The sequence below is a fragment of the Corvus kubaryi genome, unplaced genomic scaffold, assembly GCF_017639235.1.
Source record: "Corvus kubaryi isolate FWS band 111438036 unplaced genomic scaffold, C.kubaryi_AGA036_p1.0 37396, whole genome shotgun sequence".
Classification (NCBI taxonomy): Eukaryota; Metazoa; Chordata; class Aves; order Passeriformes; family Corvidae; genus Corvus; species Corvus kubaryi.
In genome coordinates, this window is record NW_024581135.1 from 11730681 (window position 1) to 11757452 (window position 26772).

Here is a 26772-nt window from a genome sequence, read left to right on the forward strand (position 1 = left end):
ATCTCTGGGAAGCAGCTCCCCTGGCTGTGTTGACATCTGGGTGTTGAGTTTGCCTCTGACTTGAGCAGCCATGGCGTGAGATTTCAGTTCAGGGCTCCCAGACTGCTCATAAGGCTATGGACTGACAAACATGAATGAAAGGCATTAAAAGATTAATGTAGTCCCACCTTAGTTCCTCACTTTAACCCCACTCTACAATTTTGGCAAAGTTGGGAAGTCCGGGATTTTTCCACCTAACATTAAATCAGGCATGAAGCCCTCAAGGGAATAAAGCAGGCACCTGCACAATGTGATTCACTCCACCCTAATGCAAAAGCATCCCGAACTAGACACCTAACACTTGGGCAGCCAACTTTAGACAAAATAACTCCCATCCCTGGTCCTCCCATGATTATGGCAGGCTGAAATGCCATGGTTAATGAATGGTGTTGGGAGAATTGATTTATCAAACCTGTGCAAATTCACAGATGTTCAGGCAAAAAGCTGTCAGAGATACTAAAATTTCAAACTATGGGGATGTGCTGGCAGAGGAGACAATCCAGGAGAAAATCCATTATCACCACTGGATTTTCTTACTTGACAGTAAATGACCAATCCACAATAGGTAAGTTTAGCACCAGTTAAAAAGGTTATATTTAGGTACTCTATGAGGGGCACTTTAATGAAGTCTAAGCTGGGTCCACAGAAAAGAAGACTTATCAGTATTTGCCAGAATAAAATTTTGGAGCTTACAAAATAATAGAAACGTGGACGCAATTATTATTACAACTATTATTAATGAAAATATAATACACTCACAACATACAAAGGTCTTCCAGGTGGTACTTAATCGTTGGGTTCACCAGTGCCAGACCCAGCCTGTGAAGAATAACTTTTTCTATTTTAAATTCATAAAAGCTCTTCAACTTGGCATTCAAGCCTGCAGTGTGGTTAGGGATGAGATAAAATTACTCTGTCTTCAAAAGTGCCTTTGCATCTGTAATGGGCTGAAATTATAGGAACTTTTGCTATGACAGTGTGGGGGAGCTGTGTACAATCAGGGAACGCTGATGTTATGAATCATAGAATCATTTAGGCTGGAAAAGACCCTTAAGATCATCAAGTCCAACCATTAAGCTGTTGCATCATCTAAGGGCTACACAATTTGAACCAGAAAGTCTGTAAACATTAATGGTTATCTACTCTGGGGTTGCACCTTTGCCCACAGGGTTGGCTACCACACAAAGTCAGTAGAGAGGCTTGGACAAGGAGTTTCCCCCATGAGGAAAAAAAACCCAAGAAGTCAGACTCCAATCACTCATTTAAGCAAAGCAAAGGATTGCCTAGCAAGGATGTATTGCTGACTCTTTTAAAGAAGAGACTAGGGAGACAGCATTGCAAGCCATGGATAAAGGAGAAAGGGCAGGCAGAAGAGATTATGTGCTTTTGTAGCACAGTTTGTGGCAACCTTAATTATCAAAATTCTGCCACGTAACTGAAGAACTAAACCTGCTGCTCCCAGAGAGCTCTCTGCCAGGCCCACACACCAGATACTGCTCATGGAACATAACAGTGGTGCAGCATGGCTTTAACTTCATCCACCTCTACATGAATCCTTCTAAACTATCCCAAAGAGCAGCTGTCAGGTGACCAACATGATTCAAAGCTGGCAAACTTGCAACTGTCTTTGATATCCCGTGACGGAGGAACAGTCTCAGCACTGCACCAGTCTGCCCAAAGGGACGTGAGTGGCTACACAAAAGAGACTGTAGGCAATCTGTCCACTCAGAAGGGCTACAGTAGCAAAGAAATACACTTTAAGACCCAACAGAATTAGTTTTTTGAAAGGCTGACAGAAACAGTCAGAGATGAAATACAGTTCTTGATTTCTGTTGCTCTTGTGGCAGCACTGCACTGAAGCCCTACCCAAGGTGGGGGCCACTGAACTCTGCAGTAGATGCACGAGAAGCAACAGTGGCTGTCAGGAGGATTTCTCAGTCTGAATTAGGGGATTTTCCCATCATTCAGTTTTAACCACTTGCCCCCTTCTCCCTGGGAGCCAATCCCAGCTTTTCTGTTAAACACATCCCTCAGCACTGTAAGCTGTACACAGCAAAGCAGTGCTGGGCAGGGAAGCTAAGAATGTGCTTGTACTGCTTACGTTCCTTTTCCTGGAAAATGTGAACTGAATGAAAAACATTATTTAAGAAGATCCCTGCCTCTCCAGGGTGGACAGAGGAGATGACTTCATTGGGGCTGCTCTCATTCTAATTTGTCTGAGTCTCGGGCCACACAAACTATATATTTTTTCAGGGCGCTGAGGTCTGCTGGGATGCTGGCATTTCCTCCTCCTCATTTACATGGTCTTCCCATAATCTAGCACTAAGACAAGCTGAACTGCATAAGGACTCCCTGCCAGTGCCACTTGGGGCTTGCTTACGGAAGACCTCTGGAGAGCGATGGGAGGTGCTCCCTGCCCTTCTCCTCTGCCTATGAAAGGGCTGAGTGTGCTACTTCTGCAGAACTAAGCATTCCTGCCAGGCCATAAATCAAGTGACCAAACTCCATCCCAATCTCTGATCCACTGCAGAAAAGCCCCATACTCTGCCTTTACAGCACACACAGGGCAAAGAGCTGTATTTCATCAACTGAAGCCTTAATATCAGAGGAGAGTCGTTACCTCCTGGAAAAAAAAAAAAACACAGCCAGAGTCTTACTAGTTCTGCAGCTTGGCTTCCCCATGTTTACACCAAATGACTTGTTGAACTTCATTATATACAAAGTATTTCCATAGATCAGAGGCAGGGAGACCTGTGCAGCTAACATAAAATAAATTACCACCCTGTGATAAATGGTTCTATTAGCAATCCAGATTGTTAAACTCAGATACAACAGGATGAAGGGAGCACTGCCCCATTCATTCTCCCTGCGGCAGATACTGAGTTGTAAATAGGTTATTTTGTGTGTAAATAACACATTAAAACTCAGCATTAGCCGTGTCTTTTGATAGAGAGGAAATTGTTCCAAATAAATAATTTCGGACAGGAATGTAAAATAAGCCAGATTTAATAGTGCATGCCTGCTGTAGCTGTGTTAAACATGACTAAAATGATAAACCCCAGAATATACTAATAGTAAACTATGCTCTGACATCAAAGTAATGAGGCTGTATTTTTACCCAGCTTTAGAAATGCTAAAATTAGTCTTGACAGAGCCAGACATCAGAAAAATGTTTCAAACATAAACACCATCAATTTGGGAACTTGGAGTTTGTGTCATGTGGAGGGTGGCGTGGAGAGGGAAAGGTGCATTCTGGGCCTTGTTAAAGTCAGACAGTTAGCATTTAGGAAAACTTGTATTTAATTTTTATTACAAGATGAGAAACTCATCTTCCTAAATATCTCTGCCTTCGAAAGAGTGGCTCATTTAAATTTCCCCTACAGCCATGTGCCCAGGCTTCCTCATGCCTGTAGGTACAGAGGACGTCCCAGTGCCAGCCTGGAGGACACAACACAGCCTCACTCATGCGGTGCTGTGCACCAAACCCTCCTACCCTACACAGCAATATGGACTTTTGCATTCAACAAAAGGATTTTCTGAATTCAAATTGTTACAAGTTGCCCTTCCAGAAGTGGAGCCAACAAAAGGAGAGCCTCTTCTGCAGATCTGACTCGTCTATAGCTCCTACACACTGCCATTATAAACAGTTCCCATCTCAGTCACACAGACACATGTGCCCCTACTGCAAGAGACAAGAGGCGCTGGCCAACATGACTTATGGAAAAATAGAAAATTAGGAGAGACTTCCTGATATCGTATCTGTGAGGCCAATTTCTGAACATCTGATCAATGAGTTACTATAAAAAACTGTCTCAGATGATGTTTAAAATGGCAGCTTCAGAAGACTAAAAATATAGGATGCAAATTTTTAATACAAAAGGACTCTTCGCTACTGGCAGCATCAACAATATCGATCTCTTTTCCCACAGCCATAACCTTATTTGTTAGAGGCTGGAAACATGTGGGACAAATATCCAAAGCAAGGGAACTAGAAATGCAGACTGAACATAGCATCTTATAATAATACAGTCTAAATAATAATATATTTAAATAGTTTTTCTTCAATTATTTAACTAATATTCAGCTTATTCCTTCAATTACATTAATTATAAACAAAACCACATCAATCTTTTAATTCCTACAAGTGAAAAAGAAAACCTTATGATCTGAGAAACATGTAAAACATGCTATGAGGGCACTCCTTCAGCATGACTCAGTAGAATAAAGAAGAAATGTGTTGCAAATTACAGTTGTTTGGCTCTGGAGAGCAGCTTGGTGATTTGCAGCACTGGCTGAGCCTCACTGCCACTTTCTCATGTGCTAGTACAAAGAGTAAAACCTCTGCAATAAATGAAATCAAGAGTTTGTCTTGGATGAGAATAAAGACTTGCTCGTATGGCCTCAAAGCAGGGTGGGAAGCTCAGAGGCCCACCCTTTAAAGCTGATCCCCATCTCAAGCTGAACTTCCTAATTAATCTCCAAGCCTCGTTTGCTTTCTTCTGGAAAAATATGAGCACAAATACTCATAGTTCTGGCCTGTTGTGAGTAATTACTCTAGTTTAGGGAATCAAACGTTATATTAGCATGAATATCATGTAAGTAGAGTCTCATCTCTACCCAGCCTTTTGGTATCACCTGCTAGATCACACCTTGCAGTTAACTCATGTTAGAAGACAACTTTGTATTAATTCTCCTACTTCCAAGCACACGCACAAGCATGCTGCTCCCTTTCAGGAGCCTGTATTATGTCTAGCCAGAGTTCAAAGGGAAGCCCTTCGAACCACAAGAGCACATGCATCACCTGCAGAGTCCCGGGGCCAGCGTTCGACCACACGCTGCTCCACTGCTGCCCATTTTGGGTCATTTATGAGCACTTTTCTTCACAGCATGACATAGATTTCACTCTTTACATCTCATTACACAACGCTTTCATCACAATTCTCCTGACATCTTCAAACAATCCTCAACTTACTTCTCCACTTCTTCCTAATAAAAGGAGAAATATTGAGCCCATAAATCATTTTTCTCCAAAGGTGAGAGCACACTGCTAACAGAACATATTACACCGGACGCTTAAAAACCAATTAGGTCTCCAGGGATGCCAACTGGGCTGATGGACACTCCACCTCAGGGCATCCTCATTTGGATCTCTGGAAAGTTTGTGACTGCTTCCTCAGTGGAGGCACTCCCAAGGCAAGTGCCAAGTGGGGAGAAAGTGTTTATTCATAACAGCTATCTACAGGCTGTGAATTTTAGCACATGCTTGTTGGGGCCAATCAACCCTTCAGGTCTGCCAGTCACTGAGATGATACCTCAAGTGAGCTGCCTCAGTAGTTCCTATAGCCTTTGCTTCTTCAGGGGTGTGCTGGGGATGCCAAACTTCTGCACATTGCTGTCTCCCTTATTTCTGCTTCCTGGCAAGTCTTCCTTTCTGCACTTTGTGCGGTGTTCACAAGGAAAGTGGCTCAGAGCCATCCAGGAGCACAAAACTGTTTCCCCCCAAACAATTTTGTAGAAGACTTTATGGTTGCTTTTAAGAAAAAGTTTATCAAACACATGAACTAATCTGATAGGTTATAATCTAGCCACTCCTACCTTATTCTGTACATCTGAATCTTCACAGGTCAGTGTGAAAAAGAAACCTGAGTAGCAAAGTTTATGAAAAAGAAGGAGAGATAAAGCAGATCTAAGCCATCTTGGTTGGAAACTATCTTCAAAATTCAGGCAACAGAAAACTCGAACTCTCCAGCTGAGCTAGGTAAGAAAGAGAGGAGCTCACGGAAGAGTCGTTCTGTTCTCCTGGGGTGATGGAAAACCACCCTGCAGTGAAGGAAGGGGAGGGGACAGGTTCATTTTGAGGTAGACTCTGGCTAGCAATAAAGTATATTTTAAAAAGAAAAAAAAAGCTGCCTGTGAAGTTTACACAGCTGGGGTGTCTCTTGTCACATCTGAACTGGTGCAGCCTCTTCTAAGTTTGCCTCCTTATACCCTGTCCAGAGAGGACACCCAGTCCCCAGCAAGGGCAGCTGTGGTGGCTCCCCAGCAGGCACAGCCTTGCCCACAGCTGTGCCACGATGATGGGCCCTGGCACTACTTTGGAGATGCACCAGCACACGTGTGCCAGAGATGGATTTTGCCTGCTACAGCGAGCAGCAGGAGGCAGGAGCACCACGCCTGCACGTTCACCTGCACACCAGAGTCACACCCACCAGTAGTGGCTCCATGCCCGTCGGTGTCCACAAGAGCTTCCCAGCTGACTCCAACAGCAGCAAGACCAAAATCTTGCTTAACACATTGACTTGAACAGGAATGCCACAAGTGGAGAGGTTTCTTTGTGAGCATTCTTGCACTGGGTCTGGACATTCCCAAACTCCTCCCTAACCATGAAATCCCAGCAGCAATGACTGAAGGTCATGTAGTCTGTTTAGCTCATTAGCAGGATCGCAGCTGGCACACAACACCCCCTCCTGACCAGGATAATGAGGTGCTCCCCATCTCCAGCCAGTCTCACCAGCCATTCTTTAACTCCACCATGGAGGAGTGGAGGGCACACTGCTGCCAACACTACGCAGCACCAGTCAGCTGGTGGCAAGCATTGATGGAATGCCCCAACTCCCCAGCAGCCACCCCTCACCCCAGCCCAGTTCTCTGGGAGTGGTGGTGACCCATCACACTCCAGTGACGTTTAGATGCCACGCAGTGACACAGCTGCCAGTTCCTCTGACAGCCAAGACCCCCAATAAACTCAGCATGTTCACAGGAAGACAGATGCCACCATACTTATTAAATTCTTACAGTCTAATGAAAAACACCCCTGCTGCTTTCAAGTTGTGGAAAACATAAAGTACCTCCTTGTGCCACTGCTGCTCCTGCTGCTGCTAAAGGAGCGGGTTTCTTCCCCGTCTCTGTAAAGCCATTGCCCTCCAGAACAGCACCTTTCCCTTCTTTTTTCCCAGCAGCTGTTGAAGCAGAAGTTTCCATCTTAGACGGGCATCTTCCAGCTCAGGAACCCTACAGGACATAAAACAAAACCAGATTCTGGTCACCACTCACAACACAGGCAAAATCAGCTCCATGAGGAAGGCTGATGGTTTGGCAGAGTTCAAAAGCAAACGGCAAGCAGCGAGGAATTCCAGGGTTTCTAACTCCAGCAGTGCAGCCAGTACAGCAGTCACAGGCACAAAGGCTGCAACCATGTAAAGGGCTGGGTGTTCTCACAGACCTACAAAGAACAAGACCAAAAAACAGTCTTTCCCCAGCTAAACTTGGTCTACACAGTAAAGTTTACAGGTCCAAAGGGCTTTCCAGGATTACAGGATAGGTGAGATGCAAATATTTAGCACACATAAAACTGCTTTATCCATCCTATACATGACCTAGACCTTCCTAAGAAAAAAATCAGCTAAAAATTTCCAATACAATTCAGATAAACATATATTTTAAATGGGTTTTTTTCTGTCCCACAGAGGGTGCTTATGCTGTGCGCTGGTTTGGAACCAGTGTCTTGATCAGAACTTTTCAGCAGTGCTTACAGATAGGCCACAGCAGGTCTGCCACATCCCATCATGTTCTCACTGGTGAGGACTAAAAAACACCAATCCCTCTCTCTCTCCCATAAAAGTTCTTCTGTACTGAGCAATTGCATCTGAAAATCAGCTACAGCTTTACCCCCATTAGAAATGGTGGATTAAATGCTGTGAAATATCCACAAAACAAGAAGATACCAAAGTAAAAATAACCTGGGTTTTTAAACTTAAATTGATAAAACATAGTAGCTCCTCAACTTTTTGTCAGCTTGACCATTTTTTCTGCACGATTCAGACTTAAATGGTTTCCCAAAAGCAAACATATGGGTATCCCAAGTTTAGTGTAAAAACAAGGTTTATCTTAAATGAGGAGGCATACTTTGTTTCTGAATGCAAATACTTTTGTTCCCCTCATTTTAACTTGTTTTATTTCACATGTCTCCACCTGACTCCTGCTTGCACATAACCAGCACAGTTACCTGGCACTACCAGCCTCAGGCTGGTCTTGGGAAAACCCACTGCTAATTCCTCTTTCCTTTCTAATTTTAATGCAGATCTGCAATTTTTCACATGCAAGTTTCAAATGCAAAATTTTCAGCTCCTGAAATACTCTGGAGAACGCTGGCTGTTACTGGAATTAACGGGATCAGGCGAAAAATATCTGGGAAACCAGAAAATTTTTTTTTGCATGTGTTGATATTTTTTATCGCCATTGTGCCAACTCAAAACTTCCCTCCCTTTGCTCTGGAGGACTGACTGACTGACTCCTGAACATCTTGGATTAAAAGGCAAACTCTCCTAAAAACTTTAAAGCACAAAAATTTCAGGAATTCCCACCCTGGGAAGGACCTTGTGCACGGTGGTTGTGGAGGACTGTCACCACTGCCTGGGCTCTAGGAGAGTGGTATCCCACCAAGCAGCTGTGTGCTGCAGCCTGAGCAGTTTATCCCAGGAGCCTTCAGGCATGGCTCACGTTAATGGGGCAACGAAGTGATGGATCTGCGGCCACAGTCTGCAGCCATAAACTGCGAAGCTCACATTGGAAATGACAGGACCCACAATTACAGGCTTTACTGATGACACAAGGCTCCAATGAATACTGAGGTGGCCCCTCAAGGTCCTGCCCCGGCATGTGCTGTGCTTGCTGGCAAACATGGGATGGGTTCCTGGGGGCCAGGACTTTACAGTGGTTTAATCCAGGAATCAGGTTGGGTTACAGACCACGTATGAAATAAATACACCCAAACTGCAGGAGTATTTGACCTAGGTCTGACAGCCTGGGCTTCTGTTCGTTAAGCAAATAAACTTCAGAGGCTCTGTTACTAACCCCCCACCTGTTTCTTCTTAGTCCCTCCTTTCAAGGCTTTGCACTTTTGTTTGAAACCAGACGCTGGCCCTCGCACCCCGACCCCCCTTCTCCGGGTACCCTGACCCTGGGGGCAGCCCTGGCGGTGAGGGACCATCCTCAGGCACTGCAGAGCTCAGCAGCCAGCAAGGGGAAGGAAGGAACTGGTAACAGGACTTGTTCTGTGAAACATGCAGGTTAGAGCCGTGCTTTTTTTCCAGAGAGATGCCTGAAGCAAAATCTCTAAATCCCTGCCACAGACACCTCAGCAGGGACCCAGTTTTTCAGATGTGTCATTTATCTAACTGGAATGTGGCAGGAGATCATGCCTGTATTTGAAAATCTGGTCTTTGCAGCTGTAATGCTCTCTTTTCAGATGAATTACGACTTAAAAAAAATATTCAAGTGTTTGTAATAAGTGGTTGTATTAAACAGGTAAATCCTCAAATACCAGATTAGAAAAAAAAGAAAAAAAAAAGTGCAACTAGTCTGATCTCACAGGATTTAGGGTAATAAGTCTATAATTATTTTTGCTTCGTAAAGGTGCCTGGGGCAGAGCAGGCTGACTATGAGGTTCCAAGCTTTTCCTCAAGTCAGCAGCAACCAAAAGTCATTTTCTTTTCACAGCACCCCACTGCCAGAGCTGACCATCCCAGCCCAGGAAGACACAAGCATCCGTCCTGCTGGATCCTGCTCTGCTCAGAACCTCTGCCCACAGACCGGACAGAGACCAGTGAGCAAAGGAGGACCAACACCTCATATATGGGATTTCATATCCCACCCTCTGAGGTTTCAGAGACAGTGGCCAAGAGCTGGTGACCAGCAGACTTCCCAGCGGTGCAACGTGTGACCAGGACACAGCACTGGAACTCTGGAGATTTAGGTCCCCATCATGGATCTGCTACAGTCTCCTCAGTGTCCCTGGGCAAAAAGCTTAACATCTCTCTTGCAGCCAGTTTCCACAGCCATAAAATAGGAAATAGTACTTTCCCCTATTTGCAAAGTGCTTTGAGATCCTTTGAGGCACAAGGCTATGGAAGTGTTTTTATTACCAGTATAAGAAGATATATTGGTGGAGGCAGTCAATCCACACTATCCAGGAGCACAACATTCATTTTTTAAGCAATACATACTTTGCTTTCTGTTCGATGCTAAACTTTTTCTGCTGCTCTGTGTCACACAGAATTTATAAATTCAATGACAGATTAATCTTAGCAGCAAGCCATTTGGCATGAAAAAGGGTTTCACAGGGAGCCTGCTTTTTCCTGTAAAGACCATGCATTTAGGAGTGACTATGTGGAGAAAGACCCTATGCACTTATTCAAGCACAACTCTCTGCCCTCCGTCATTACTCAGAATTAGAAAACCAGAATGGATTACTCAGATTTTTCCTGAGGTTTGTAGCTTTCTCTGCAGAAGGAGGGTTGGGTAATTGATTTTGACACTAATACCAGCACTATTCATATGCCCGGTAATATAATTCTGCAGTGACACTAAAAAGGCAGCCATCTGAGATCTGAACAAGGAAAGTGCTATATGATTTGCCCTAGACAACGCCAGCTATTTTAACAGCTGTGTTGTATATTAAAAGGGAGAAATCCCAACAGAATTAAAAACAACAAAGTCACATTTGCCTTTGAGGGAAAACAAGAAGCCGTAAACTTTCCTAATAAAACAATCCCTCCCGCTAAGTGCTTGAGGAATGGTCAAAAGTGCTGTCCGAAAATGCCAGTCTCCTTTGGAGGGTATCAGCCTGAATAGGACTGCTGGCAAACTCAGGAATAAACTCATCAGCCATACCCTCTGCACACCTTTTTTTTGTAAAAGGCATTATGTCCTTCTTCAGGCTTGTTCTTTATCAGGAAACCCCCTTCTTCTCCCCTAGACAGGGCAGAAAACATAATTTTTTTTTTCTCTGTGAAAAATGAATGACCAAATTTGGCTATTTCTGCTCAAAGATTAAGCAGAACCATGGGAGTGATCTTATGTGGCAGAGGGCAGGCACTGCCACTGACAGTGTGACATAGGTCCGATCCTGAATGCCACCTTCAAGCCTGGTAGCCCCCTGGTAGGGGCAGAAAGGGACTTCCAAAGTATGCTTCCAGACTTTTGGGAATATTTTGGGCTTTCTCAGATCAGTGTGTATTCTCTCTTCAGTCTGAGTTCATCTCTACCTGACCTCCCCATGCACAGCCCCAGAGGTGCTAAAGAGGTGGCACAACCTCCAAGGGACACACTGGAGATGTGCTGGATGCTGAGACCAGCACCACAGCCAAGATGCAGCTCCTGGCAAGACTGATGGGAGCTGGGATAACCAAGGGCAGCCTTTGCACAGCTCTTGCCAGGTTTGTGCTCACACACCCACAGGGAGACACTGAAACAATTCTGTCACATCACCCCCATACCTACAATCCTAGGTTTCACAGCTTTTCCTGGTGTGCTGCTTTAGTTAAGATAAACAAGGACATACTCCCACCACCTCTTCTTTTGCACTGGACTGTGTCATACAGCTCAAGCCTTCTGAATACATGATCTACTTATGAAATTCAGTGTGAGCCAACTGCTCTGAACATTGGCTTAATACAGTGGCTGCTGTGATCCTTTTCAGTCTCCCAGGGTTTGAGCCAAATTATGTTCTCAATTACAGGGAAGTAGCAGCAATTAACCCGGTGAAGTCATAGGCTCTGTACCACAGCAAAACTTGACCCCTCTATTTTCTTTTATATCAGCAACAGCTTTGAATTACTAAAGAAAGTTTTTTCTGTCTAAATGCCACTACTAAATCTTGGGACTACCCAAACATGCTGTCTGCTGCTGAAGGACCTACAACTGTTTACAGAACATCAATCTCAGGTAAAAGCAGCATAAATACTAATGCAGAACTAATCACTTTTGAGGTCCTTCTGACACAAGGTTTCCCATCTTGATATTTCTTAGGAATGGTCCGCTTGGGCCAGTCCTACAGGGTCGATTACATATGGAAATTAGAGCTGTACACTGGGGCAGTAGCTCTCTGTCTGGGGGCTGCTCCTGCCCCTTTCCCTCGAGAAACCTTCTGTGGTGGGTCCCCACCAGCTTCCGAGAAGAAAGGAAGCAGAGACAAACCCATGCTGAAAGAAGCAGTGTTAGGAGGGCACAGAGCTACTCAGGGCTTATTCTATTTTTCTGCCCCCTGCCCTGACTCCTGCTCAGAGAAGAGTAATACCAGGCTGCCAAAGGGAGGGAGGAGGGAGCTGTGCTAGCAGCAAACAGGATAGGAAGACACAAAAGTTCTGCCTGCCTACTCCCAAAGGTAAGGTTAAAATTGCTGAGAAATCTGGGTGTTCACAAAGCTTCACCAAACAGTTCCAGCCCATGGCAAAAGTTGTATCACTCAAAAAAATGAAAAGGGGGAAAAAAAGAAAAGGAGAGGGCAAAAAAAAGAGACAAAAAATACCCCCAGTAGAGTTGGCAACACTGCAATAGTTATACAGGTTCAGGAATGTACTAAGGCTGAAATCAGAGACTTAGCATCTCTTTTGAACTTCAAAAACAAGTCTCTTCAAATCACTCTGTTAATTGGCTTTAAATTAGAGTTCTAAGTTTAATGAACAAATCCTTCGCGTACGGCATGAAACGGATACGCTTCTAGATTAACTTCCTGATCAACACCATCTGCCATTTCCATATGGCAACAGCAAACCAAAAGCACGAGGAAGAAGCTGCTCTGCAATACTGTGAGGGGTCAAAGTGCACCCAGAACTGCCGGGTGCTTGGTAGTGTCTCTCTGTACTGTAGTAACATCACCTCCAACCAGCTCCAGAAATCCTGGGATATTCCAGGCACAACTCTGTCCAGGAATGTAAAGAAAGGAAAAATGCAGGGTGGGAAGGAGGCATGAGGGAAGGAGGGATCTTTGCAAGGATGACTGGATGGATGTGGAAAGAGCAGGAAGTTCTGAAAGATGGAGAAGAGCCTGGAAAATGAGAAATAAGGGAATAGAGGGATGACCTTAAAAACTTACTGAAAAGAGTGAGTGAGTGAAGCACAGACAATATCAAACCCTGTGGAAACAGAGAAGAGAAGCATGGAAAAGAGGAAGCAAGAGATTGCATGCAGACCTGATTCCATGGGAGATGGAGATACACACACTGCTGGGGCAGGGGAAGGCACAACATGACATCTCTAATGGCAGGGACAGGACAGGGAGGCAGTGCACAGACAGAAGAGAGACACAGGGAAGAAAAGTGATATGGAAGGGTCTCTGATGGAAGAAACATGCCCTGCAAACAGCTTCAAAGAATGCAGCCCTCCAGCGTGCTCCCTCACTCTTTGTACATGGAGCAGCTAAGACTTTAAGTCTAGCTAAGCAGGTAGACTTTGTCTAGGCACAAAAAGAATCTACTGCTCCAGCTGGTGCCAGCAATGTGAAAGGAAACCATCTCAAAAAGAGTTGCAAGTGCTGTCCCCCCCACTTACATTGACCACAGCAGCCTTCCACTTATATCAAACAAGGACAGTGGAGTTAGTGGTGGCACTCAGAAATTGTCACCATATGGAAGGTCTGTAAATATTCAGCTACCTGCTCCAGAACCAGCCTTCAGCAGCTCCTAGGAGACCTTCCAGCAGGAGCCAGTCACTGATGGGTCCTGGACAGCAAGGGTGCAATGCCAGCGTCTGCACAGGGGCACCCAGCCCCTGGGACCCCTGATCCTGGGCAGGGCTGACAGAGGTGGCACAGCACCTGTGGGAGAGATGCATCTTTCAGGAATGTCAATCACAGACCAGGCTATCCTAGGACACTGTGGCACCAAATGCCAACACTGAGGCCACTGAATTGCAACATTAATGATTTTCCCCTTTCTAAAGCCATTTACTTTCTGGGCTGCATTTGTTGGAAGGGAGATGATACTGAATAGAGAAACTAACATTTCACCCATTTTTTGGGTTTAGCCTGGTGTTCATATTTTTCACAAACACTAATGTCACTATAATATTGCTGCTTCATTACAAACAAGTCTGATTTATAAAATAGCAGAACATTTGAATAGTTTCCCCACTTCCAGTATATTTTCAAGTTGCCAACCTTAGAGCCTTGAAAAAAAGTTACCTTTCAGATGTTGGGTTATAAACAATCACAATACATCATCAAAACACACGAACAGACATAAAAGCTCAAAGCCAGACACAGCATCAGCAGTGGTCCATGCCCAGACATGCAGACTGGGGTACCTGACTTTCCCTCCTCTCCCTCAGAAGTTATCTTTGTTTCTTTGGAAGAACTGAGAAGATGGAGGAGTGGGGGCTGGAGGGAAGACTCTTTTGTGGTAGAACAGGAAAACAAAGTCATGCTTGTAATTTTACAAAACCAATCCTACATGTCTTATCATGAGAAAATTCCCACTAAGCGAATTCCGACATGTGAAAAACCGTCAAAGTAGATAATCAAGACACTCCTGCATTCAGACTCTGCATTAACATGCTGCAAAAAATATGGGATGATGCCACCAGGTAAACACAAATTGCTCAAAAGTGATGCGTCACCATTATAACTGGTCCATGAATCTTCACTTGGGTTTTTTTTATTTGTTTGGTTTTGTTTCAAGAGTGAGAGAATTGTGGCAAAGTGTTGTCTAAGTTTGTGTTTTTGATGTAAATCCAAAGAAGTTTTCAATTTCCTGTTACACAATTGTCTGGGTTTTTTCCAAAAACAGAACCAAAAAGACAAATAGTACCTATGTGTGCACACATGTATCTAATGAAGAAGTATTGTTTTCATTTTAGGAAACCTTTGCACACCAAAATAGGGGAAAAAAAAAAAGAAAACATAGAACCCCTAAAAATCCCCCTTCATCAAGTCTTCATGCTCCAACAAGAGCAGAAACTCTAACAACTAACATGTCAGAGAAAACATCTGTGGTGCTCGGCAGCTATACCAGGGTGGGTTACAGTTAAACAGGGTGGATAACAGACTGTATTAAGGGTGGAGGACCATTAAACTGTTTACAACAAAATTCGACTCTAATTGCAAATCACTAATAACCTATTGACTTTTCATCAGGTTCATGAGTAAAAGATACTAAAAAAGTAAATTGCACATACTACAAGAGGGGCAGAAACTCTGATTCTGAATGGAGATGTTAATGCAGATTCCACAGAGCGGAGAAGAGGTGGCACAGGAGATCTGGCTAACAGGACAAGAGCTGCCCTGATACTGGATTCAAGGGAGGTTTTGAGAAGTGAATGTTTTGTTGGCTTGGTGGTGACTGAAGGAGAATCCTCACAGGGTTTCACTTCCGTGCTGCAGTAGTTTGGGCACTTTCAACTCTTATGAATGAAACCCCAAATACAAACCACATGCAATGAAGTTTAATGGGTTTGCTTTATGTAGGGGTGGGATGAGTAATAATGTCTTGTAGTGACTAGTCCATCCAGATGACATTGAACAGGCTCCAAAGCTTGGATAAGCAACCCCTTCATTTGGCTCAAGAAATGAAAATCTTTATTTTGAGCAATGAAAGGACTGCATCCTTGCAAAAATCCCTATAGCAACTTCAGAACATGTTTCATTACAAAATTTTGGTTTATTTTTAAACATTCCAGTTCTGTTCATCAGCCTATTGAATTCTCCCTCCAGAGGCACACGTGTAAGCATGCAGAAGAGAGAAGCCTGGGAAGGAAACAAGAATGTAATTAAAAACAAAAAAGCAACACTTCAGTTGGCTCATTTTCCTCTGCTGAACACACACACCACACAGGCTGCTATTCCACACTTTATTCCACTCCACATATTGTCTTTATAATATAGACTACAGTTGCCAGCTGAAGGCAGGATGCAGACCACATAAAATGGCTGGCAGTTCATAAACAGGGGAATGGAGAAAAATTCATCCAGATGAGAATGGGAGAAGAGTTTCTCAGAGGAACATAAGAGTATTCAGGGTTGGAAAGGACCCATGGAGGTCATCAAGGTCAGCCTTATGCTCACAACTAACATTTGAAAATCCCCAAACTGTTGAAATACCTGAAAGTTGCTGTAGTAGGAGAAGTCAGAGCTATATGGGATGTACCCATGAACCACAACAAAGCCTAGTCTGCAAGGACACAAGCATGCTGGTAAACGAAAATTCTAGAACAACCAAGAATTCTTGCAAGGATTATATGAGGGAGAAGGAAATCAACACTTTGAAGAGTACTCCATTTCTGCGAGCTGTGACTTGAGTTATAAGGTGATATATTTTTCCAGAAATTAACAGTTAAGTAAGTAGTGAATGGCAGAGCCCCTAAGTTTTCAGCAGCACGGGTCCATCTTCTACAGAGAAAAGAGACTACAATGTGGCTGGCTGTCATTTCAGTGGATGGGAATAAGTCTTTCAGGAGACAGGCTAAAGAATTCAGGAGGGTATTAAGCTAATGACAAAAGACAAGGGTGAAAATGAGCACTCATTTAGCCAGAAATCAAGATGTCAAGATTAAAATTAATCAAGGTACCAAGGGACTCAAAGAGAAGAGATTCCTTAATTGTGTAGACTGTAACACTATGAACACAAGTAATAAACAAGAAGTGGAATAGCTCCTTTAATACACAAATTAGTCCTGACTGGTATTACTGATTCTGGTGGAAACATTAATATGAATGGAGAGTTACAATCATTTTGTGTATCAGGAACTGGAAACAAATACAGAGTCGTGAAGCCTGTCAGTGACAAATGGCTGTTGACAAGGTAAATAAAGATGATTGGTATGTACCAGTGAGATGCTCTCCATCCCTAGATGGCCTAGATAAAGATTACAGGTTCTAAAGCAACCACATACAAGGCCACACATCTGGAAAATAATTGATTAAAATGAAGACTGTGTGAAACGCTGACTGGAGATGACTTGAAGTTTGTGGCAGGCAAACAGTGGCTGAGAAGCTCTATGGAGGGTACCAATATTAAAATGATTAAAGCAATATGTGTTTGTCTACACAGAGTTTGGGAGGCTGTAATGCCTCTGCCTAACCCTGAATTGACAGTATGTGCAGTTCTGGTGCCCACAGTCCAAGCAGAGAGATAAAAATTGCAAAGGCTCCTGTGCCTCACATGAGAAAAATGAAAGAGAGGTCTAAAGTGAAGCACTTGCAGGATGACTTGATCAGTATATTAACACATACACAACTGCAAAGGCTAAGAGACAGAAATTAAACTAGAGAAATTCAGATTAGAAACAAGGCTCCCAGTTTCAACAGAAAAGAGAACTAGATTCAGGCTGGTGTCAGACTTTCTAGCACGGCAGAGCTGACATTGTGTTCAGATATTTTTCCAGGAGATCTGCTGTAGTCTAAGACTTATCACAGGACATGGGTTTTAAGTACAGGGTGGGTTTAAGAAGGTTACACTAGATCAGCACCTTGATCCTCTGTGCACCTATGTATGAGGGTATTATTAATGGTTGGTTTGCCATACCTTCACAGATCAAAACATCTGCATTTAAAAGGATTAAATTTTAGCATGTATGTCTCTGCTGACAACCAAACTAATTTCTACCTTCCAACTTCTCTACTTTTTTCTTTTGTGATAAGGACTTAGGACAGGTGTTTATGTCCTGCCAATGGCAATGTTGCAGAATATACATTCCTTCACTATGCAGTTATGTCTACTGTGCTACAAGTATTTTGATGACTGAGACAGATTATAAAACCGTTCACCAACAGAATATCATGCAATCTTCACTTTGTAGCCTGTAAGAACTCACTTTGTTTCTTGATCTGGTAAGCAGCTGCCAGCATCAAAAAAAAGAAAGAAACAACATTGTAATTTATTTCATTCTCTTGTTAGAAAAGCTAAGGGTAAAACCTCCCTTCTCAACCTCAGGAGTGGAGTCTCCACAACCTAAAGAAGACTGGAAATACAAGGAGGTCGGGTCCTCCGCAGCCCTGCAGTGTCTGCTACACACACAAAACAAGCTGGGCTGATGAGCCGGAATATCTCATGTCCCCAAAACTTACTGGAACAAAACACAGACCAGCAGTGAACTTTTAGCAAATGTCAGCAGGTTGCTATGGCTCAGAGGAAAGGTTCGGGAACCACGTTGTGCGTACACGACTGCGCAGCGGAAGCAAGTGAAGCACAAGAACTGTGTTTGGTGGTAGCCAGGCCAGGGGCTGAGCAATGGAAACTGCATTTGCTCTTGTTGAGTCCCCATAGATTTTCAGAGGCTATACCAGACTTCAGAGCCCAGTGACTGATGTGACCACTAGACACAAAAAAGATTCTGTTTCATTACATAAGACCCAAATCATTAAGGCAAGCCTGAGAAGATTCTGTAAATACTGCCTCCTCATTTGCTTTTGTTCCTTGCTACTTTCTAATTTAAGACAAAATGCAAAGGATTCATATTAATTCTTCGGGACAGAACTCTTTTATAGAAGCATGTGTGTCTGCACACACATATATCTAGTTTTAGTTATAGTTATTGTTTAGTTATAACTAAACCAGTTATAAATAATATATATAACTATTTACTGAAACTATTACAATTTACTTTGCAGTTGCTGTACATTATTTCTGTCGTATATCAATGCACATGATAATTATATTCTATGTCCATATCTTTTTTCTGCATGCAGGCTTTTAGAGTTCCTCCTCGAGAAAACAGTCAAAACAAGATAACTCTTTCACCTCCTGTCTACAATTCCCTCCCTCTTCCTAAAGTTTCTACTCTTTTCTCTAATTACCTCACTCCTCCACAACCATCCTAAACCATGTCACAGCCACTTTTCTTGCTCTCCTTGCTCTTTCTCTCTTTTTTCTGCTCTTTTCCCTGGTCTGCCTTGGTCTGCCTCTCTCTTAAACCCAAAATCCCACTTGTGTCTATAACTCATTCAATCTTCCTTCTTGTTCACAGCTATGCTGTATTCAAAGCCCAGTTGCCTCCGGGCTTTCTCTCCACTAAATCTTACCTACATTTTACTCTCAGATTGACCTAGTTTGGACCTAATTCCTTCCAACCACACAGAAACTTCAATCTGTCTCTCAAATATCTCTCATAGCAGTCTGGTCGTGGTTAGAAGGTAGCAAAGGATGCCAAATGCTGTAAAAGTGGATAGCATCTTGTTTGTTATCCAAGTTTGAAACCTGGGGTGGTCCTCAGATGCCTCCAACCCCACTGTAAGATTTTACCTCTAGGCCACCTCTGACTCCTGCTTCTTCCTTCTGCACAGTGTCTCAGAGTTTGGCTCTTCCTTGAGCTTCCTGCCACTCACCTACACATCTGAACTCAAAACACCAGCCTCTAAGCCATTCATTTTCATTTACAGCAAGTTCCTTTACATTGGCTCTAATGAGCACAAAGCTGATTTCACAGCCATTCAGAATGTGGGAACAAAGAACATTTTCCTAGCTTGTCACTTTTTTCCTGTCACTTTGCTTTACATCCTTTGATGGCATGCTCTTTTTTTTGCCTCAGCCATTGTCTCCTCTTTCAAAGCCTATCAAAGCCTACCACACTATGCTTTCAATCTCATTGGCTTCAGGAAGACTTCAGCAAATGCATATGCACTTGCTTCCATCAGGGCCTAAATATGTGTTCTTTGGGTGGGTTTGGTCATATCTGCCCACTCCCAGTCTCATTCATAACTAGTTTTCACCACTGAAACTACTAACTTGGGCTGCCTTCTGTTTTTTTACAGGTCTCCAAGTTAAGAACCAGATCCCCTCAGAAAATCAGGAACTAGTGAACACACCTGCTCTGTTTTTACAAGTACTATGGTTCCACAGTTAACTCTATTTTTCCTCCTGTAAGGGAATAATCACTTGCATAACTCATTTATCATAACTTGCTTTTCCCTCACCAGAAGAAAGATTATACTTATATCCACTTGCTCTCTGCACAACACACAGTGTCATGGAATCTTGACATTCAAAATTATACACTGGAAATACTGAAAAACCTCTTCAAGTATGCATTTTAATTGCTGTCATAACCTAGCACTTAACTGAAAAGCCAGTTAGCTTTTTCTCCACTGAAGCAATTAAATATTTATTCTTTCCCATCTCTACAGTCATCCTTTGGAGTCCAAACCTTCATAGAACTGAAGGCACAAGGATGGAGGACCTATCATCAGCTATAGATGACCACACAACTTTTTGTCTCTAAACCATATCCATAGCTACCCAACATCTGGTACCACTTTGTCCTCTTGGGCATTTCCCAGCCTTTCATGTATTATAAGTGAGACAGCTCAACATACTTTATGTTTTGGAGCCATTATCTTCACTGCAAACTCAGTTTCATAGGTTTATTGCCAATAAATGTTTATAAATGTTAATTGAAAAAACCCAGAGAAGATGTATCTTCTGACAACAAAAGTTGTTGGACATCCCCCAAACATTAGTGGCATGCTGAGAAAACAGTAGATGTCTTTCCTTACCACTCTCACAACCAAAGACTGGTCTTTATTTAGAGAATATGTTCAGGCAGATGACTTCAGAGAAACAGACCTGAAGCACGTGCTGGGCTGGCTTTTCATGGCTGCAGTCCACTGAGATTTTCAGAACACAGGACTGGTAGCTGTGAACATTCCTTAATGTTTAGGCCTTCCCTTTTGCTGAGCAGTGCAATGATACAACACAGCCCCAAGGTCACGTGGCTGCTGCCCGGCCCTTTGGCTGGGACCAGGACACAACCACTCATACTGTGTGTCATGCAGAGAACTTACAGCTTTTACCAAACCTGTGGCCTTTTGGGTTCCAGCCCCCCCAGCCACCCAAGGGCCCTGGCAGCTAAAGGCCTGTTTCAGACCGTGAGAATCGGCAACCAAAGGAACGAACCGTCAGCAACTCCAGCACCACATGCAAATTACAGAGCAGGCGAGACCTCAAAGCAAACATCGTGTGTAAATAACTTCAGGGAAAACACACATAGGAAGAGATCTATCTGTTAGAGGAATAAATGATTCCTGTTCCTTCAGGTGCAACGGAGCAGACCTCAGCTCCCAGAACAGGCCCACTTGGAAGGAACACACTGTCGTCCCACCTCACTGTGCCACCAAGACCTGTGTCTCTGACAAGCATTGTGACTGTATTACCAATAAGCACAAAATAAATTAACTGCAGTACCTGTTTAAGAAGAGTGTAGGAAACCACAGCCTACTGAGAGATGTGATAAAAAAAAGGTGCAAAAATGTTCCATTGCTTCTAAGAAATCCTCGATGCAGTTTCCTGGCTTACCTACCCCTGCCATTGTGCAACACTGCACAAGAAACCAAACAGACACCAAAATAGCACTAAATATTGCCCAGTCTCTTTTGCTATTGTCAAGGATGAGGGGAAAATAAAGTGAAGTGACAATGAAAAGCTTTTGTAATGCAATTTGGCTGCTGTGACAGTACATGAGGATAGACAGATGACCAGACAACTTTTCATTCAAACCCATCTTAATACAGAGGAAAATGATTTTGGATATTTTTCTATATATTCACTATAAAATGAATCAAAATAACATCAAAAAAATGCTGAAATTATGTAATAGTTATGACAGTCCCAAATGTTCAACAAAAGAGATTCATTATACACACATTTAACACATATAATCAAATTTCCTTTGGCTGAGTCATTATAAATGTCCAGTTGATCAGCCCTCTAGATCCACACCATCTTAGCCTCCTCTGATCACAGCAGCACACAGTACAATTGCTTTTCCTGCCATCCTTGGAAAACTTCTCTCTTGAGCCTTCCTGGAATGGGGTTGCATCATCCAGCTCATTCTGCTCTGCAGCATCAGTACTAATCCCCAACATCCTTAATAAATGCAAACACAAAGTTTCCCAGAGTTCTGTTCCCAGAGCAGCTTTACTTTGCTAGTGACCAGAAAGGTGTGAAGATATCTAAAGAGTTACTCTATGCTAGTAGAGAAAATATGCACACCCAGGTACTTGCAGTCACTTTTCACATCTAGTTTTGACTTTTACTGGTCTTGGGCCCTCCGAGAGATCCAAGTCTAACCTGCCCTGCCCTCCCATGTTTATTTCTCTGACCCAGAAAATCCCTCTGCTGCAGCTTCCAGCTTAAACTTTCACCCTAGACAGGACCCTCACTGAGAAAAAAAAAACACTCTCAGACTCTTTAGTCATTCCCAAAGTTTCCTGATCTGCCAGTAAAACCCCAGGGCTGTTGCATCTCACCTTCAATAGCCAGCTCCTTTGTTCTGCAGAGGGAACATTACGACCATACATCCCCACAGGAGAGGCTGGAATAATTCTCCTCACTGCTGTCCCAAGAAATTTTTACCTGTTTTGTGAATATTTGAAGTTTGGAGGTTGATGATGCACCTCTCTGCAAACACCGAAGTCATGCCATGATGCAGCAACGATGTATTCAAACACAGACAGAATCCCCAAATCGGCACAGCACTGCCTAAGGACTGTCACACTGCAACAGACAAATGGTCCCACTCATCCAACACCCTGTCTGACAGCAACCAGTGATGGATTCTTCAGACTAAAATACGAAAAGGTCATTTTCTTTGCCCAGGTTTAGAGCAAGGTAGCAGAGGGCAAGGACTCTTGCAAGCTGGGGCAGCAGATGATCGCTCTGTGCTAGGTCAGGTGAAGTGAGAAACTGGGGAGGGATCTCTGCAGAAGGTGTGAGCTTGTTCATTCTAGGCAGAAAGTGCCTAGAGATCATCAGTTCAGAGATAATACAGGAGCACAAATTACTACCATTAGGGCTTCTCTAGATTTGAATACTGAAACCAGAAACACTACTACCTTATTGTAGAAATACCTCAATCTTTCCTGAAATTTGCAGACCTACACACTATTTTAGGAAATGCATCATAAACATACTTCCACTTCTGAAGTTAATCACAATTGCCTTACAGGAGATTAACACCATAAAGCACTTTCACAGCTGACGTGTCTTTAAAAAAATTCCCAGAGTTAAACTTGTATAAATAATGTAAGTGACAAGGAATATAATTATTAAATGTTGTCATTTTGGAAGAAAATTAATTAGCGATAGCTGTCGCTGTCTTGTGTCTATTTAAGCAGTGTGCATCTCAATTAAAATTTAATTGCAACAGATTCAGTCACAGCAGGGAAAAGTGATGGAAATGAAAAGCAGTCTGATCCTATATTGCCGCCTACAAGAGAAAGCATAGTAGAAACTGTGGGGGAAGGGGAGGAGAGAGGCATGAAGGTAAGAAAGCAAACCCACAGAGTCGTGCTGCTGCACAGCCAGGATGCCCAGCTCCAATGAGTGCTATTTGTTTCCAAAGCAGGTGACTGGCATTGGACACTAGCAACAACAGGAACAAAACCAGCTGCTGGAAGGGCTATTGCTTCCCATCACAGCAGATGAACTCACATACCCACTGTGATATGAGAGATGGCATCGTTCTCCACACCACTGTGCCCTTTGCTTTCACCACCTCCTCAAAGTCATCCTGGAAAACCCCTAAGGCAGGACTGAGAAGGGCCTTCCTTAAGGAAGAACCAGAAAGATCTTGAAAACGAAGCCCTTCTGAAGCTCTAAGTCACTAGAGGTACAAAGATTTGGTTTGAGGAGGAATAGTCCCCTTCAGGTGACTTGGAGAAGCAGCCAGTGTCCTGTACAGCTTTGGATTATCTTCTCTAACAACGAGTGACCCAGGCATCACCTTTGTTCACTTCTGGAGGATTTTGGATGTCCATTACAAGATGTTTTAAAGAAATTACACAGCCAGAGGGAGTTAAGATACCTGGCTCATCTCTGCACATACAGGGTATTCTGGACTGTCCCTAAAATTCCAGCAGCCAATTCTTTATACTTTTTGAAAATACTGTCCTATTCTTAACCAAATTATTGAAAACAGAGTTTTTCCTTCAACATTCACTTCTCAAGATTCGAGTTATCTACAACCTGCTTACTTAAACGAGTAATTCCCATCTCAGAGAAAAGTGAGCATTGCTGTAGGTGTATAGGATGCAAATCATACTGAAGCAAAAAAACAAAAGGTGCAGAGTCCTGAGTTCATTTATGACAAGGAAATAAAATGGGAATCAAAAATGAGATGCTCTGGCTTTAAAACTTCAGCTATTTATAAAATACTTGCTGAGTATAACATCATTGAACTACATATATATTCTTGAAATACTTCTGTTTGGACTTATTCAGCTTCCAAATGAGAAAAATATATTTCCTCCAAATTCCCAGGGCACATTCTCAGTCAACCTGAAAACCAAGTTATATTGCTTCTGACATCATAATTATAATGTAAATTTACAGTACTTGATAATTTTGTTGATGATGCTGAAGCCATAACAGAATCAAACTCATTCTCCTACCAGTATGCAACTCTGCCCAGTCATAAAAATCATTGCTTTTTGCTATCAAAATTAGGGATAGCAACCTAAAATGGTATGTTCCTATTGAATATAGAGATAGATAGTGATGATAACAATCATAGTCCTAATAACAATACTGTCACAGTCTTAATGCTGCTAAGGTATAGTTATGATACAGCCATAGTGAAATGAAGATTTCATTAAAATTTGGTAATCCTAATCTCGCTTTATCTTAAATACAGACAGTCTAACTGCAGTTTCATTATCAAAGCCTATAAAAGAGAAAATAAGCATGTATACATGATGTAATAAAAGAGTCTGCAGTTATAACTCTAATGAAGCCAAATCTTTTCTGGTAGTGGCAAATGATGTAACACTCCCTAGAGAGTTCAGGCTGGGTGTTCAGAAAAGTTTTCTCCAGGAAGGCCAAGCAGTGTTGGACCAGGCCACTCCCAAGAGGCTGAAGCACCTCTTTTCAAAGAGCTTTGCAAGACTCCACTAGACAAGCCATGACCAATTTTACCTAGTGTTGGTGGCAGGCCCTACTGGGGCTGGAAGCTGGGGATGGAGAGCCCCCCTCAGCTTTCTGTCACCTGAAATTTCTGGGATTCTGTGATCCTACAAAAGTGGAGTTGAGAAATCTCAATGCTTTGGAAGATCATACAGTTAGCTAAGGATTCACTGCTGCTGCTGCTTGAAATGTTCAGCATCAACCAGTCTGAGTGTTTACTCCACAGGTCACAGTCAGCAAACTACAGGGGAGCTGCCACATTTATTATTGTGCCTTTTTGCTAAAACCAATCCCAGCTACACATGAAGTAATGTGAGAGAATCTGCATCAAAGGTGTAACTGATGATGAACAAGCTGAAACATGAATTTAAAATATTACTTCCTTTTTTAAAGACAAATAAAAGATAACCCCCAAACTTTTCACTGGAGAAATATTTAACTTTCAAACAAGATGATCAGCAACTTCTTTCCTTCTGCAAAACATTTCAAGTCTGGGAGGAGGGGGAAAGAAACAAACAAAACCCTCAGACTAATTTACAAAAGTCTGCAATATTTTTGTAAAGGTTATCAGATGTCTTCTATCTCAGCATAACTAAGGCCCAAAGAAAAGACAGACTGTTTACTGGCATGTATGCTGATCTCACAGATCTAATGCAGAAAGCACATGCCTTTCTGTGTACAGCATTCACATATAGTTTATGTGTAAGTTTCCCAAGTGTTTTCAAATACCCTGAATAATACAGTGTAATTTTTTAAATCTCTGCTCAGTTTTCTGCATATTAATATATAATTATATGCAGGTTTTCCTCTGCTTTTGTTTGCTGCTAAGTGGGACTTGAGGCAATTCTTTTTTCAAACACTTTTCAGCTCACCATAAAGCTAAATGCTTATAACTTCAGATCCTGAATCCGACTGCTGAGCATACCTTTCATCACATCGCATTATTTGGTCTTCATTTAGCTGTCACAAAACCATTTCCTTTCGTCTACAGATTAATTACAGCCTGGTGAGGTTTCAGCACAAATACCTTCACCCATTGGAGCCTCTGCAAAGACACAATGATTCATGCAGTATCTATGCCTCTGGAAGGGAAAATAAAGCTGAGGCAGGACACGCAAGCTGTGAGTGGATCCGATATCAAAAGAGCTGGAGCCTCCAGTGAACACCCAGCCATACCAACACAAATAAGTTTCTGCACGACTTGTGTAAGAGCCACAGCTAAACATGAACCACCGCTTTAGTTCGGCGCTAAGCTGATTTAGCTACACCATTCATTCATCCAGGACTAAAGATGACAAGGCAGGAAGCATCACTCAGTCATGAATTATATGTGACACAAAAAAGCCACAGGTGTGGTTTGAGAGACTATGCGTGCAGCCGCCACAGCCCCGGATTCCAGTTAATTGCTGTAAGTAACTATGGAAAATGGACAGTGGGAAACTCCGTAGAAATGTGGAGAGCAAAGCAGTCCAAGAACACTTTCCCACTTGTTCAAAGCAGCGAGATATACCCTTTAAACATGTGTCAACTGTATCTGATGACGACCATGTCAGTGTATTAGGTCTGGATGGTTAGATACAAAGGGCTCGATTCTCTGCGGTGCCAGAGCCGTGCTGGCAGCAAGCTGGCTGCTGCTGCTGCTGCCTCGCAGCTGCCTGTGGGCCACGGACAGGGCTCTGATCCTGCTGCTCGGCTCGGCGCACACACCGCTGCGGTCTGGCAGCACATGGAGCACCCCGGCTGTCACCCCACTGCCAGGAGCCTCCTCTGCCGGCCTGGGATGGAGGGGTTTGCCCTGAACCACAGCCGGCCTTTTTGTCACTTTCTTCTTTGGGGCATGCTGAAAAGTTCCTCTCCTTTTACAGCAATGAGATTGAAGAAAGGGAAATAAATTCCAAGATTTTTACATATTAAGAGCTGAGATGCATATACTACATAAATCAGAGCTTCTAATACCTGAAAGGAGACAGAATAGGTCCTGACTTCTAACTGGATCTGGACCAATTTTTGTGTGGTATTGACAAAATCACCTCTCTGCCATGAAATCCTGGCAAAACCTTCCTGA

The 26772-nt window shown here is 43.0% G+C and overlaps 1 protein-coding gene across 3 annotated transcripts in view; it reads right to left on the reverse strand.

Annotated features, from left to right (window-relative positions):
* GLI2 (GLI family zinc finger 2) overlaps positions 1 to 26772 on the reverse strand; it is a 190617-nt gene that overhangs the window by 134826 nt on the left and 29019 nt on the right. The window contains exons 1-3 of one of the 3 annotated variants that reach the window (XM_042041005.1): positions 24819 to 24828; positions 23242 to 23244; positions 6888 to 7050 (exon numbers count right to left, since the gene is read on the reverse strand). In XM_042041005.1, coding sequence (XP_041896939.1) covers positions 6888 to 7020 — 133 coding nt within the window. In that variant the 5' untranslated portion in view covers positions 7021 to 7050; positions 23242 to 23244; positions 24819 to 24828. Of the gene's footprint in view, positions 1 to 6887; positions 7051 to 13471; positions 13634 to 23241; positions 23245 to 24818; positions 24829 to 26772 lie in introns of those variants that run through there. The other 2 variants (XM_042041004.1, XM_042041003.1) reach the window with 2 other exon arrangements.